The sequence below is a fragment of the Charadrius vociferus genome, unplaced genomic scaffold (genome assembly GCF_000708025.1).
Source record: "Charadrius vociferus isolate BGI_N301 unplaced genomic scaffold, ASM70802v2 scaffold142, whole genome shotgun sequence".
Taxonomy (NCBI): Eukaryota; Metazoa; Chordata; class Aves; order Charadriiformes; family Charadriidae; genus Charadrius; species Charadrius vociferus.
The window spans coordinates 852,970-866,818 of record NW_009647025.1 but is presented as its reverse complement, the minus strand read 5'-3'; the positions used below and the strand labels follow the sequence as shown (position 1 = coordinate 866,818).

The following is a 13,849-nucleotide window of genomic DNA, read 5'->3' as shown; positions in this document are numbered from 1 at the left end:
GAGCAGAAATAGTGGAAAAGGACTGCTTTTGGTGTATATAGGAACATGCAGACATCAATACATACTTGAAGTAACATATTTTAAGTGCTGTCCTGAATAAATATGAACTCTTGAACAGGTGCTGGAAAGAGGATCTCACTATTGCTCTGACAGGGGGTACTTTGGTGCATTGTCTTTTGTTGCCTGTCCATGCCTCTGGCAGCTGTTGCTGTCCCAGCCTCTTGTTCTCTTGAGATTGCTGTGGTTGCAATGACTGGCTCAGCCAGCAAGTGAGAGGGTTCGAATACAACGTGTAACCTCAGTGCTGGTAGGTTCACACAACCTTGTGCTTGGTGGAGTGGCATTGCTAGAAGAGATTGGGGGAGATCTGCTTTGAGTCCGAAATGTGAAAGAATAAGAGGCAAAAAATCACTGCAAGTGTGGGAGATCTCAGTCCTGGCTGGTGCTGCCAGTGCCTTTCTTCCTGCTGTCTGCTCTGCTTGCAGCCTGCACGGTAGCACAGTGCAGGTCATACGCAATGGAGAATGCCACGAAAACTGGAGATGCTGTCCAGAGCAACCAGGCTGGTTGCCTGAGTAATCTGTGCATCAGTGTCACTTCTTAAAGAGTGCTGCTAACTTGCCAGCAAGTATAAAAATAAACGACTGACTCACATACGGTACCTGTTACAGTGGTGGATGCTCAAGGGATCATAAAATGGGAGTTTGGGAAGTCAAAAGTTGAAGCATGTGCAGAACAGGCCTGTTAAATACGAGGCTGTCAGAGAGCAGAACCATTAGTGATGGGTTTAGAAGAAGAGAACCTGCTTTTAATGTGGATTACTTTCTAAAAGAAAATTTAAAAATAGTGAAACAGTTTTGTGCTTTACGCTGACCTTTAGCACTTGCCAAAAAAATAGTGTACTGGTGTGCCCGAACTAAGGAAAGGGGATTTTTTTAAAAAAGGAAAAAACTGAACAGGAAAGCTACAAGGCATCCCCTGTTTCTGGCAGGAGTCCTTGTATGATGATATGTTTTCACTTTCAGTGTCTTGCACCAGTCTGTCTGAAGAGCCTGGGAAAAGATGCTATTGAGTATTGTACATCCTTCTTGGAAAACTTGTTGCTACTGCAGTTGGGTTTTACAGCAAAATTAAAAAACTATAAAATTATGTCCTTTATTCTAATGTAATTTAATGTGTGTGCTAGCAACAGACATATGTGGGCTGCTATCCATCACATGCTTCATAATAACTGTGACGGATTTTGTGTGTGTGTTTGCTTATTTTTTGAAGAGAAGGACATGCCAAACAGACCTCTGAGAGTGCGTGCCCAGTCACCAGATGGCAAGTTATCTTTTCGATGGAAGCCACCTTATGGAGCAGGCTTCAGGGGTCCACGCAGCAGATCCCAAGGTTCCCTCCGTGGGTATGGAGAGAGCAGCCGAAGGATGAGCTATGCTCCGCTGCTGCAAGAGCGACAAAACCAGGAAGCAAGAAAACTAGGTGAGTTGGATTTCCCTGACAGCATCTAGCTGAGCTAGCACACTTCGCTAATCCCCTGTGGCTGCTAGGTGATCACAGATCAAAATGACTTCTTCCTTTAAATTGAAATGCTCGCTACAATTGCATTCTGTAAAGTGTTCTTAATAGAAAAATACGATGACCAGGGTAGAAAGTGCAGCAGACCTTGATGCTGCGTTGAAGAGACACCATGTGCAAGTTACTCATATTAATAGCAGGAGGAATGGCTGGGGAGGAGAGGCTTAGCTCAGGTTCTCCTTGCATGCGGTGGGGCTGCATTGTTCCTTGTCATATCCATTGTTCCTTGTGATATCCATTGTTCCTTGTCATATCCATTGTTCCTTGTCTTGTCCTCTCCTTACACTTTGTGGCCCTACATTATTTCAGGCCAGTGGAGAAAAAGTTAATGCTTTAATTAAATGTGTGCACGCTTACCATTAAAACTGTTTCATGGGCTCTGTACTAGTTATACTCGTGTGCCCGTGTTCTCTCCAGTTCCTTCATGAGGTCCTGGTCACTAAGGGCTCCTGAGACAGTCAGGTTGGCCTCTTCCGTGCTCTCTGTCCTGCCATGCTGTGATAGTTTGTACTCATGCCCTAGATCATCTGCCCTTGATTTAAAGGATTTCCCATCAAACAGCAGCAACAGTTTTCTTGCCCCAGAGGCTGAGTGTTCCCCTTTGCGCTTTTTGTGTCACTTGCCTGTGTCGTGGCTGACCTGTCCCTGTGCTGCTGCCCGAGCTCCTCTCGCCTGAGTGGGCGCGAGGTCTGCACTCAGGAGCCTTGCTTTGATCCTTTTCCTGCAAGCTTCAGCTGCTTTTTGCTGTTTGGGTGTGTTTGCTCCAGGTCAGGCTTCTTCCTCTCAAAATCTCTCCTATAGGCTGGAACCCCATCCCACAGATGGTCTGGTCTTTGGTTACAAAGCGGGTGATGATTCCAAAATCACACGTGGCTGCCAGAATTCCTGGCTTTGCAGTGTAAATGTCTATTTCCCCTTCTGCTTTCTGGGTTTTGTATTAAATGCACATCTTTATCTCCATTTGTCCAAAGAGAGAGAATTCCTCAGTCAACTTTAGCAGTTACTCTGCCTTTTCCTAACAGGAGTCTCTTACTTGTGTCTCAACCCTTCTCTAGTATCCCTTCCCTTTTTTATCTTTCTTTGCACCGCTCACGAAGGGGCCACTCTGGCATCTGTGCCAAGGTGGCAGGGTTGAGACATGGACGTGCGGAGGACGCTTCCCCATTTGTTTGATGCTCAGCATGTACCACTGCTCTGCAGGCTGAGAGCTTGTCCAGGCAGTATGTGGACTTAGTGGGAGTTCAGTAACAAACTTAGTCTCAATGAGAAATACTGTGTAACGTGGTTTTCAGCATCTACTTCTTGTTTTCATTACTTTTGTACTACGTTTTTTTTAAAGAAAAACAGAAAAAAATGCTTTTTAAATAATCAAATTATCAGAAGAACTCAAGGCTAGAGTATAGGTCTCTTGTAATGGTCTTTTCATGTTAATTGTTTTTCTACTTCTAAAATACCAACTTTACTGTTCTTACTGCATGCATATCGAAACCTCTTACGTAAATGGTATGAATCTAAATAAATTACCTTTCAAGGAAGTTTGACCTTTTGTATCTCGGAAAAGAATAATACAGAGTTCTGCCTGAAAAGACTGAACAATTCTTTTTGCAATGGAAAAGATTACAGGAAAGCCTCTGTTTTTTCCCCACATGTACAGCCTCTGAGTCAGTTCACGTGGTTTCAATGCCGTCAAGAAGCTCCCAAGGCCGGAGCCAACCTGTCTATAGGTCATCTTTAACTAAAAGGAAAGTCACAGGTATGTTTCTTTCACATCTGCTGACAATTCTTGGAGACATTTGAACACAATGAGATAGCTTTGTGATTTTTAGACTGCAAGTCTTTTGGTGCTGGAGCTGCTAGGTTTTTCTCTGTGTGTTAAAGAGCTTGATGGATGTCTCCGATTGCTTCTCTAAGTCAGGCAGTATTAATAAAATGATACGACTTTGCAACATTGTTGGTTGGATTTCTGTTGTTGAGTTTTTTGCTTTGTTTTTTTTTTTTTAACATCTCCTCCTTAGCTATTGGCAAACATTATGCACTGCAATATCCCCATGAAAAGACTTGATTAAATCAAAGCCAGGATCTCCACAACAGTATGCCTTCCTGTCAGATCTCCGTACCCTTTTCTGAAGGGCTGATTTCTAGAAGTCTAAATCTGGTCAGCAAACGTTTTCACTTTCTTTTGAAAAGAAGGCCTTACATACTGCTGCCAAGGTTAAAAAGAAAGAGCAAGATTCTGAGGCATCTCCATGCCAGTGCCGCTTTCTCACCCCCTTGCACTGCGATGAGAATGCCATGGGGGTGGCAGAGTGTTTCAGATGTTTTGATGGTGATGGAGAACACCTTCATCAGAACTGGGAACCGTGGTGTATTGAAATCCCTCCTCACACCTTTTCTGGGGATGTAATACCATCCAATTCTCATGCTCGCTTTCTCTCTTCAGGTTCTTCCACTGCAAAACTTTGTGAATAGGTCCCCTAAACCACTTGTGAGTAGTAGATGGGTCCTCTCAGCCACTTCTGTGTTGTAGCTGTTTGGCTTGGAACTCTCTGCATTAAAAGCTCGATTGGAAGAAGTGAGATGTGCCTCCCTGCTGCCTGCCTCCTCTGAGAGCAGTGCTGTGTTCCAGGGCAGCATGCCACCCACTGAAGAGAAGGGCAATCTTTCCCTGGAGTTCAGTCGTACAGGAATCCCTAGAGAATGAAATTGTACTCCAGTTTACTGGCCCTTTTCCTTTGCTGAGACATCAATATTTTTCCAATGTTATTCTTCTGTAAATCTCGGGCTGGAAAGTTGCACCTTGTGCATTCTGTGCCTCTGGGAGGCTTGGGAATGGTCGCTGTGACACTAATAGGAAGAGTAATAAATCTTTACATGTTTCCATGGGGTACCATCAGTAATCAATACTTAGTTTTCCACTACCACTGTATTGGTTATTCATCTCTGCTGTGTGCGTATTATAATGTCAGTTGAAGACAGTAACTGTTTTTTATGACAACTCCAATGTTGTTATTGATATGCTATTTTGTTTTGCCATTTCAGAGGAGGAAGAGGTGGAGGTGGCACAAGACATAACTGTTCGAGTTATGTCCTCTCAGTCTGTGCTTGTTGCTTGGACAGACCCACTGTATGAAAAACAGAAGGTTGCAGCAAATAGGTAGTTAGCCCTGTGTTTTCTTTTCTGAATGCATACTGTAGGTGAACTGCTGGCAAGGCACACTGCTGATTGCTTTTGCATTTATTTAATTACAGTTGGTTATGAGAATAATTTAGCTTAGGGTATAGGAATTTGTACATCCCTACCTATGAGAGTGGCTGGTAGAGGATGCTTCAGAGAAGCTGTTAGAAACCTGATGTGGGTGGATGTGGGGTCATGTACCCTCCTTGCCTCCCTGTGCCCTGATCTCTAGTATTTAGAGATCTATAGGTGTTTCTGAAATGTTGTCAGCACCAGTCTGGGATATTTTTGCTTTGAGATGACCATGCCACGGGTGAAGCATCACTCTGCAACATGAAAGATGCCCATCAATGCCGCCTGCATCCACTGACCTTCCAGAAACCTTGTGCAGCTGAGGCTAAGCAGGTCAGGGTCTCCCGTGAGCAGGAGAGCTTGGCTCGCAGCAGCATACCACAGCAGTGGGAGACCAAAAAAACCAGAGAAATGGGTTGGAATATGCCAAAAGCATGAAAGCACTGGGCTGTGTTGCTCAGCCTGGGAACAGCAAAGGGCTGTGCAACCCAGTGCTGAAACACCCTGAGGGGCACAGCAGGAGAAGTGGTCGTATTAGGTGTTCTCAGTTTCCTTGTGAAAGCGGTTATCATGTGAATTTTTATTTTCGTGCGTTTCTGGTCCCAGGCAGTACAGTGTTCGCTATCGGGAAAAGGGGGAGTCGGCAAGGTGGGATTACAAGCAGGTGTCCAACCGGCGGGCGCTAGTGGAGAATCTGCTGCCGGACACCATGTACGAGTTTGCCGTCCAAATCTTGGAGGGAGAAAAGGAAGGCAAATGGAGCGTGTCTGTTTACCAACGGACTCCAGAGGCAGGCATGTATTAAAAAGGTCCTTGGGGTGATGCAAGTTTTAGGGTTTAAGCTGTGAAATATGGCTGACTTGAGGGAAAGCCAGAATAAGTGCTTGCCTGGGGCAGCAGAGGGTTGAGAACCTGGGGAAACCCTCCGTCCTGCTGCCTGCGTCCCTGCAGCAGTGCCCTGGAGAGCACATCGGGGCTGCTCTTGCAGCAGGACAAGAACAGAGAGAGATGGTTTGGTTTTTTTGGGGGGACCGGTCAGCAGCTTGGACCCCTGCAGCTGGATTTGCCCCTTCCTTTGGGAGGAGCAGCCTGTCCCTCTCGGTGTGCAGCAGATTTAAACCCTGCCTCCACCACAGAGAAGCCATGGGGCCCCTTTGGTACAGGGAAGTGGTCCGTAACAACTGAATTACCACATCATTCCAGCTAAGCCACAGCAGCAGTCTCATGCAGGCAGCCTGCCTAAAAGCATGGAATAAAATTTCATGACAGGAGTCTGATACAGAGATATAATACAGGCACACGTAGACCTGAGCCATGTGTGCTCTTCACATTTATCTTTGAAATGGCCATATTGGGATTTCTGCTATGAGAAGGAGCAGAAGGTGTATGCTGTGTAGGTCAACTTTTCTTACTTGCCTCTTCTGCATATGGCTGTTTCACAGCTCCTGCCAGCGCGCCTGAAAATTTGGATGTTTGGCCATTAAAGGGCAAACCAACCTCTGTAGCAGCATCCTGGGATGCTCTTCCGGAGAGTGAAGGAAAAGTCAAAGGTAAGTCATCCCTGTCGGGTTTTAACTCCCTCAAGGAGCTGGTCTTCTCGAAGCCAGACTGCCGCTCCGTAGCAAGCTGGAACCGCTGACTATGCCAGGATTTTTTCATTAGTTAATGGCTTATACCCGAGCAAAATTTTCTTGTTTCCAGCCCAGCATCTCCCCACCGCCTCTGGGAAGCCATCACCACTGTGTGCCTGGGATGTCACAGAGCTTCCCGGGGTATCGTGCATACACACATATGTCTTCTTCCGTCAATAAGCAGGTCGAAACGGAGCTCAAGAAGGAAGTTTCCCAAATCCCAAAGGATTTGTAACAGTTAGGCAAAGAAGGAAAAGTTGTGTAGTTGCAAAGAAAGTGAGTGGATTTATGTTGTGTTTTATCTCTAGTTTATCGTGAAGGAAAGCCTCGGCTTAAGAAGCAGGCACAAATAGCCTTGTGTACTATGGCATTATCGTACATGGTCATAAAGCTAATTTGCCAGTGGCTATTTACTTGCACAGGATTTTAGGAAAAAGCTTTCTGGGATTTTTTTTTTTTCTTTCTCCTTCTGAAAATGAACAGGCTGATATTTTGGCTGCTCCCATTCTCCAGTGGTTGATGGGATTGTGTTCTCAAGTTACACAAGTTTCTGAAGGTGCCTTATCAGCACTGTAGCATCTCAGGATTTAAAAAACCTTTAGCCTGGAGGGAAGTCTACCGTGTCTGTATACGAGACCTACTTTATATGTGTTCTCCAGGGCAGTGGTGGAATTCCTTCCTCTTTGAAGTCAGTAGGAGTCTTGCCAATTGCTTCAATGGAAATGCAATTGTGTCCAAGAATTATTATTTCTTAAAGTAAGGTCACGCAGGGACGCTATCTGAAAATTCAAATCTGCTCCTAATTTTGAGCCGTCTGTATACCTCTGTCTGTTTTTGTCTGCTGATCTTGAGATGTTTCATCCAAGGCAATCATTTTAATGATACCTGATATTCAAGGGCTGAATGCTTATATGTGTCTAATAGATCATTGTTTTCCTTGAATACGAAGTATTACAGGAAAGGTCTTATTTTTAAACTAAATAAATAACACAAATGACAGTTATACTGGCTAAATGAAACCACTGAATTATCACTCTATAGCTGTTTGCTAGCACGTGGTAGTCAGGAATTTTTTCTCTTTTCATCCTTTTGTTTTTCAACCCTGTCATTTTATGTATTTGTACCACATTTTTACATTTGCATATAAAATATTGATGATTTTTTCCTTGATTTTGATGACCTCTGCATCTCTTATTTCTTAATGCAATGCATATAGTCTCATTTTAAAAAAAAAAAAATTTAGTTTCCTGTTTTAAATGTGTTACTATGTTCTGGAGGTTTCCTGGCACTGTGATTCCTCAAGTAGTACAGTATTTCCTGGTGTAGAGGGAGAAAACTGGCAGCCCTTGGAATTTATTTTCAAAGTGCTGGTTTGGTCCAATACCCGTGCCTCTTGCAGAGGACTGAAGAGAAAAGGAAGACTGCACATGGCTGAGATCTTACCTACACTCCTTGGGAGTGTAATGGGAAGACTTCTCTTTGTGCCTACAATTATTTCTATGTGGGTGAAATTTCTCTCGAAGCAGAAAGCTAATACAGAGCACAGGTACCACAGTAATCCCAAACTGAAAGGTGGGAGCAGGGTGAGTTTCGTACGTGGCAGCAAGACCTTGTGTTTCTCTCTCTGCAGAGGTGTTTGGCCCCAGCTATATTTAAGCATAGTGTGTCCAATTTTGGTTTTGTTGGACAGATGCGCTATTGCTAACATTTGGCAATATGCAGTGCTGTTGTCTCCTGATAGAAGTATATTTTCTGAATAAGAACCTCAGTCATCCAGGCATGAATTTTACCCAATGGCCTGTAGATTACAGCTAAAATCCCTCTCAGCAAAGACTCAGCTGGAAACACTTATATTTGACTGCAGTAATATTGTTCCCATGATTAAAGTAAGTGCTTTGGTGTTTTCACGGGTATGCCCCTCAGGCTCCAGCACTGCTGAAGAATGAGTATATGGCCTTTGGAGCTGGTAGCATTTCGTCACAGTGGACTGGCAGAGCTGCTCTTGCATGATTGGGGTCTTAAAGTACAGTGCAATTCTAGCTGTGTCAAGGCTCTGTTGGAAATGTAAGATAAGAAAGTAATTGTTACTACTGAATAATGTCACCTGATTTTAGTACTGATGTCTTAAATGCTAACTAAGTGAATACACCATTTTTTTCTTCTTCCAAATAATTTCTGTGGGAAAGAAAATTTCTAATGTTCTTACTTGCTGTGGACCTAGCTACAGTCAGCAACGCAATTGTGTGTTGTCCACTATTGTAAGCAAGTTATGTTTTGGAATAAAGTTCTCTGGGTTGTTTATTGAAAATAACTTGGTAGCTAATCAGTCAGTTCAGAATTTCTGTTTCTCTTGAGAAGTCTAAAATCTGCTTGTGGTCCATCAGTCATAAAAGCACAGGTATTCTGATTTTAGCGATATGCGCTACCTAACATTTGCACAGTCTTTCAGACTAGATTTCCACAAGTAGTAGAATAGTGCATATTTTCCTGGCAACGTTCATACATGTTTTCTGCTTACAGTGCATTTTCTTTTTGTAGATTTCCTCTGTTATTTCTGATTTAGGGCCGTTAGTTTTTTCAGAGGACTCGTTTTTTTCCCTTTATTAGTTGGCTTCCAGAAGCAAAAAAGCTATCCTGGTGCAGCATGCTGAACCACACAGTAGTTGGTGCTGTAACTTTCTCATGTCCCCGTACCTTCTCTGGAATGTACAGCTGTCATCCGGATCCTGTTGGTGACTCTTCACTCTGATGGGCATTGTTGCTTATGTATTTTTACAAAGGTATAAGCTAACATATTCTGTCTCAGTCATTAGGTCATCGATGTGATTTGGGTTTGTCTGTTAACATGAACAGATGTTCAACTTACCTACATATATGTGTGTATATATATATATCTATTATGTCTTTGTACTCCAGCTGTTGACTCAGCGTGCATTGCTAGTGTATTAATTTTAGTAATGCACGTTCTAATTCATCCTACCCATACAGTCTGTCCGCTGGAAACAGGACTGTTTTCAGTTTCCTCCTTCCAACCGTCTGCCAAATCATTTCAGAATACATTCTTTCATACGCCCCGGCTCTCAAGCCATTTGGAGCAAAGTCCATCACCTACTCTGGAGCTACAACATCAGCCATAATAGATGGTCTGCAGGCCGGGGAGCGCTATATTTTCAAAATTCGTGCAGCAAACAGGAGGGGACCAGGTCCTCAGTCTAAAGCCTTCAGTGTCGCCATCCCAGCAGGTGAGCACCGTGCCATGCATCGATTGTGTAGTCTGCCCATTCTTGCCTTGATCCCACTTGTGTTCATTTTTACTGACTTTTCTTAACTTCCTCAGCGCTCCATCTAACCCATGAGATTTTACTTCCTTAATATTGTTTCTGTTACTGCAGCATATAAAAGGACATGTTACGGACATTTTAACATCTTAAATAAGTGCATACCATACTCTATTTCTTGCATGAAAGCACTATGTGCTCTTCTTATCCAAAGGTCAAAGAATACAGTGCTTTGAGTCTTCAGTTGTGCTATTCCTCACAATTCCTACTCTTGAAAATCAGTTAGACTGCCTTACTCAGGTACTACTCCTTGCATTTCCTTCTTGCCAAAAAGATGCTGTTGTGGGGACAGAAGATTTGCTGAGTTAACTAAGAATGTGGGCCACAGCCTCAGATGGGATAATGCAGCACCATGCCATCAACGTGACTAAGCTCTGCTGAAGATTTGGTTCCACTGATATGGTGTTGTGGTCCCTGCTTTTAAATGTTTGATTTAAATTGCTCTAAGTTTTACCCAAGTTACAATAATTCCACGTAGGCTGGTTAATACAGAAATAATTATTGTCTCATATTCTCATAAGTTGTCTTGTTCTTGTTACGTGGCTGGTTTCTTCTCTTAGTGAGTTTTTTGTGCTGCTTCTATTGTTATGAATAAACACTTTTTTTTCCCCCCAGCTGCTCATGAGGATTCTGTTGCTCAGCAAAAAAAAAATATTCAAGATAATTCAGAGACTAAAAAACCTGGGAATGCTGGCTCATCTCCTTCTCAAACTTCCTCTGTTTCTTCAAAAGTCCAGCCATCGCTTTCCTCTAAGCAGTCACCTGTTCGTTCACCTAATGTTAGTGATAAAAAGAGTCTTCTTTCTGAATATAAGAATAAAATATTGACTCGAGGAGGCGTCCTGAGTAAATCTCAGTTACCTTCCAGAAAGACAGTTGAGCTGGAACCTGATCTCCAATCTACTGAAGTGACAGACGATCATGATTCCTCCCAGGAAGCTCCAACGACGCCTCCAAAAGCCCAGGATCAGGGGAGAATTGTTAGACCCTTGTCCCCTCATCGGCCAGTCCACCCTGTCCTTGCCTCAGGGAGAACCCCGGTTCGAACTCACACATCAGAAGTGTCACGGCAGACGAGCACAGAGAAACATGAGCCACCAGCACTGTTACCATCATCAGCACAACATTCTTCTGCCTCGTCTGTTCCTAAATACACAGATAATGAAACAAAACAAATGAGGCAAAGCAACACTAATGTGCCTTCTAAAACCTCTTCCCATCCTCTGCCTGCCAAAAATAATGATCTTGCAGGTAATGTGAAAGGAAAGCCAGACCCTGTGCTGGTGAAAGTGTCTTCTAAACCTTCAGACCCTAATCGCCTGGCTTTGCCGTCAAACCAGAAGTCTGCTATCTCTCATGAGGTTGTCCCAAGCCATCCCAGTAGGTCTGGCTCTCTAGGTCATTCACATCAACCCTCTTCCAAATCAGCAGGTTCCCATGCTCGTGATAGCCATAATGAGTTTGACAGCGAAGAAGCAGAGGACAGAGCAAGACAGCCCAGTTCTAGATCACAGCAAACAAGGCTGCCCTCAGGCTCCAGTTCTCACACGTGGAAGGATTCAAAATTAGCTGCGGTGGCAGTCTCATCAAGGTCTCCTGTTTCTGGTCACACTTCACCTCACTCTCACTCCTCCAGCAGTGCCAAATCTGACGGAAAGGATATTGATAAGAATTATAGGGAGGACTCAGAAGATGCAAATCCCTTATTTCCTTCTCTACCCTCTTCCAGGCAGTCTTCTTCAGCAATCTCTTCCAAGAGAAGAAATCCTCAGGTTGATTCTGATTCTCACCTCAGAGACACACATGGTAAAAAGTCACCCCACTCTGACTCAGCAGAACAACAGAGTCGAGCGGCTGCTGCAGAAAAGCATTCTCTTGTGCAATCTTCTCTTTCTACACGTAAGTCTGAAGACCAGGACAGTCGAGAGGTAAAAGAAACCCTTGCTCGATCAAAACCAAGTATGTCTTTGCCTAAAAAGATGTTCCCCTCTCGTCTTCCTTTGGAGAAGACGTCCCGCTCAGAGCCTCCGCAGAGGGCACAAACAAGTCCTTCCTTACTGCATTCAAGGGGCCGGCGCCTCCCTTCTCATGTCCCATCGCAGAGTAATGAAGAATTGCAGGAAGATGACGATGAGGATGTAACAGAAGGCAGTGACAGAGCAAGCAGCCGCTCTGTGTTTCCTAAAGACGTGTCCTCTTCTAGGGGATTACCTGCATCATTCTCTCAGGGAAGCTCAAGTTCATCTCTATCAAAGCAACAGCAGCCAGGTTCTCAGGTAGCTTCCTACAAACCAAAACTTACTCAACCAGACTCCAGTTCTGCCAGTGATACAGCAAAAGACAACCAGTATAATCCAAGGTTGTCATCCACTTCTTCGAGACAAGCTCGTCCTTTGTTACCTACTCGCTCAATGGTCGCTACAAGAACAGCGTCCCAAACAGAGAAAAAGTACGGCCTGTTGCCCTCAAAAATGTCCAAACCTGAACTTCCTCGAAAAGTTCCTTCCTCCTCTTCATCTAAATCTCGTCAGTCAGTTTCTAATGAAGAGGATGATTATTACAGTGAATATGATCAGAAGGAAGTGAAAGAGAAACCCACATCTTCGGCGGCAAAATGGTCCCCTTCTGTTTCTAGAGGTAACAAAAACACATATGATGACACTACTAGCAATAAAAGGAAATCTATGGACACTCTTCTACCTCACAAAGTAAGCTCTGAAGAGGAAGAGAAGGAAAAAACTCCAACATTAAAAATATCTTCTCCCGAATCACCAGGAAGCTCTGCCATAGCATCACGGATTACTCAGTCCTCTAACAAGCATACCCCATCTAAACCAACCTTTGTCTGGCCACGTTCTTCTGCATCTACCACCACACACACTGTTTCTCCAGCAGTTTCTTCTTCCACTTTATCCCCTCGACAGCGACTATTGAACTCCAGGCTACGGAGCCCTTCCCAACGGCAATTTGTTAGACCTCCTTATAGACAAGGTATCTTGTCTTTGTTGTAGTAATCTCACTGAATTGTATTTTTCCTAAGATCAGCAGTTAGATGAATGCCCTCCATCAGAATGCAGGGTCAGTCATTTAGTATAATGTATTACTTTTTATTTTGGTGGTTCTCAGGGAGCCCAATTCTTGAGGATGTTGCCTAATCAGTGTAACCTTTGGTCCTGTGGTCTGATCTGCGCAGGATCCCATGATCCACAGAGGAGATGACAGGGTTATGTACTATATTGGAAAAAGTGCTATGTTCCTTATTGAGCAATAACTACACTGACAGCACATTTCTACTCAGAGTGTGATGGCCTCTCAGGTATATTGCTCTTCATCATATGGATTACTAAAGGCTTTTATATAGTGCTACCTTGCCCATGCCTAGACAGTAAGGTGTTTGCTCATGCTGTCCAGGCATCCTGTGTTTTCTTTAATTAATTTTTAAGCCACTTTCCTCTTTTTTTAAGTGACAGCTCAGGGTTGCACATTCCTGTTGAAGATTGCTCACGTCACAGTCAGACCCTCTAATACCTTTACGGCTGTGATTTAACCCAAATGTTAGAGGCTTGATTTCTGGCAGAATATCTGCTGATGCTGGGTAGCAGAACAGTGGGTCTGCCACACGTCAAGGTGTGTCACCTATTGATTCCCCATCTCACCTATGGAGAATCCCAGACGGTCTCAGTGACTTTGCTAGGTAGAAATGTTTTTTCTCCTTCCAATGCGTGGGCATCCAAAATAGTATTGAGTGACCTGACTATTCTCGTAAATACCTTCTATACTATATGTAGGCAACAATGTTTTGTTCAATGTAACTGCACTGTTATACAGTGAGGACCATGCAACTTGGCTATTGTATTTGCTATGCTTTAGTGAGACTCAGTGTCGTGTAGAGGTCCACCAGCTTGCAGAGCTTTAAGATGGGAGTGGACCTTAAATAATACCATGGAGAATAAGATGCATTGCATGAAAGAATGACAGGTTTCTCTTTGGAGGTTTTATACCAGCTTACTGCTAACCATGCAATTGGGAAGTTAATAGCTGAGGAGTGTTCAGTT

At 43.8% G+C, this 13,849-nt stretch overlaps 1 protein-coding gene across 1 annotated transcript in view; it reads left to right on the top strand.

Annotated features, from left to right (window-relative positions):
* The first annotated feature begins 517 nt into the window (after nucleotides 1–517).
* The window catches only part of FNDC1 (fibronectin type III domain containing 1), a 44,532-nt gene continuing 31,200 nt past the window's right edge, over nucleotides 518–13,849 (top strand). Inside the window, exons 1-8 of the mRNA XM_009895539.1 lie at nucleotides 518–575; nucleotides 1,273–1,482; nucleotides 3,233–3,331; nucleotides 4,618–4,732; nucleotides 5,432–5,619; nucleotides 6,268–6,375; nucleotides 9,510–9,698; nucleotides 10,410–12,785. Of these exons, the coding sequence (XP_009893841.1) occupies nucleotides 518–575; nucleotides 1,273–1,482; nucleotides 3,233–3,331; nucleotides 4,618–4,732; nucleotides 5,432–5,619; nucleotides 6,268–6,375; nucleotides 9,510–9,698; nucleotides 10,410–12,785 (3,343 nt within the window). The remainder of the gene's footprint in view (nucleotides 576–1,272; nucleotides 1,483–3,232; nucleotides 3,332–4,617; nucleotides 4,733–5,431; nucleotides 5,620–6,267; nucleotides 6,376–9,509; nucleotides 9,699–10,409; nucleotides 12,786–13,849) is intronic.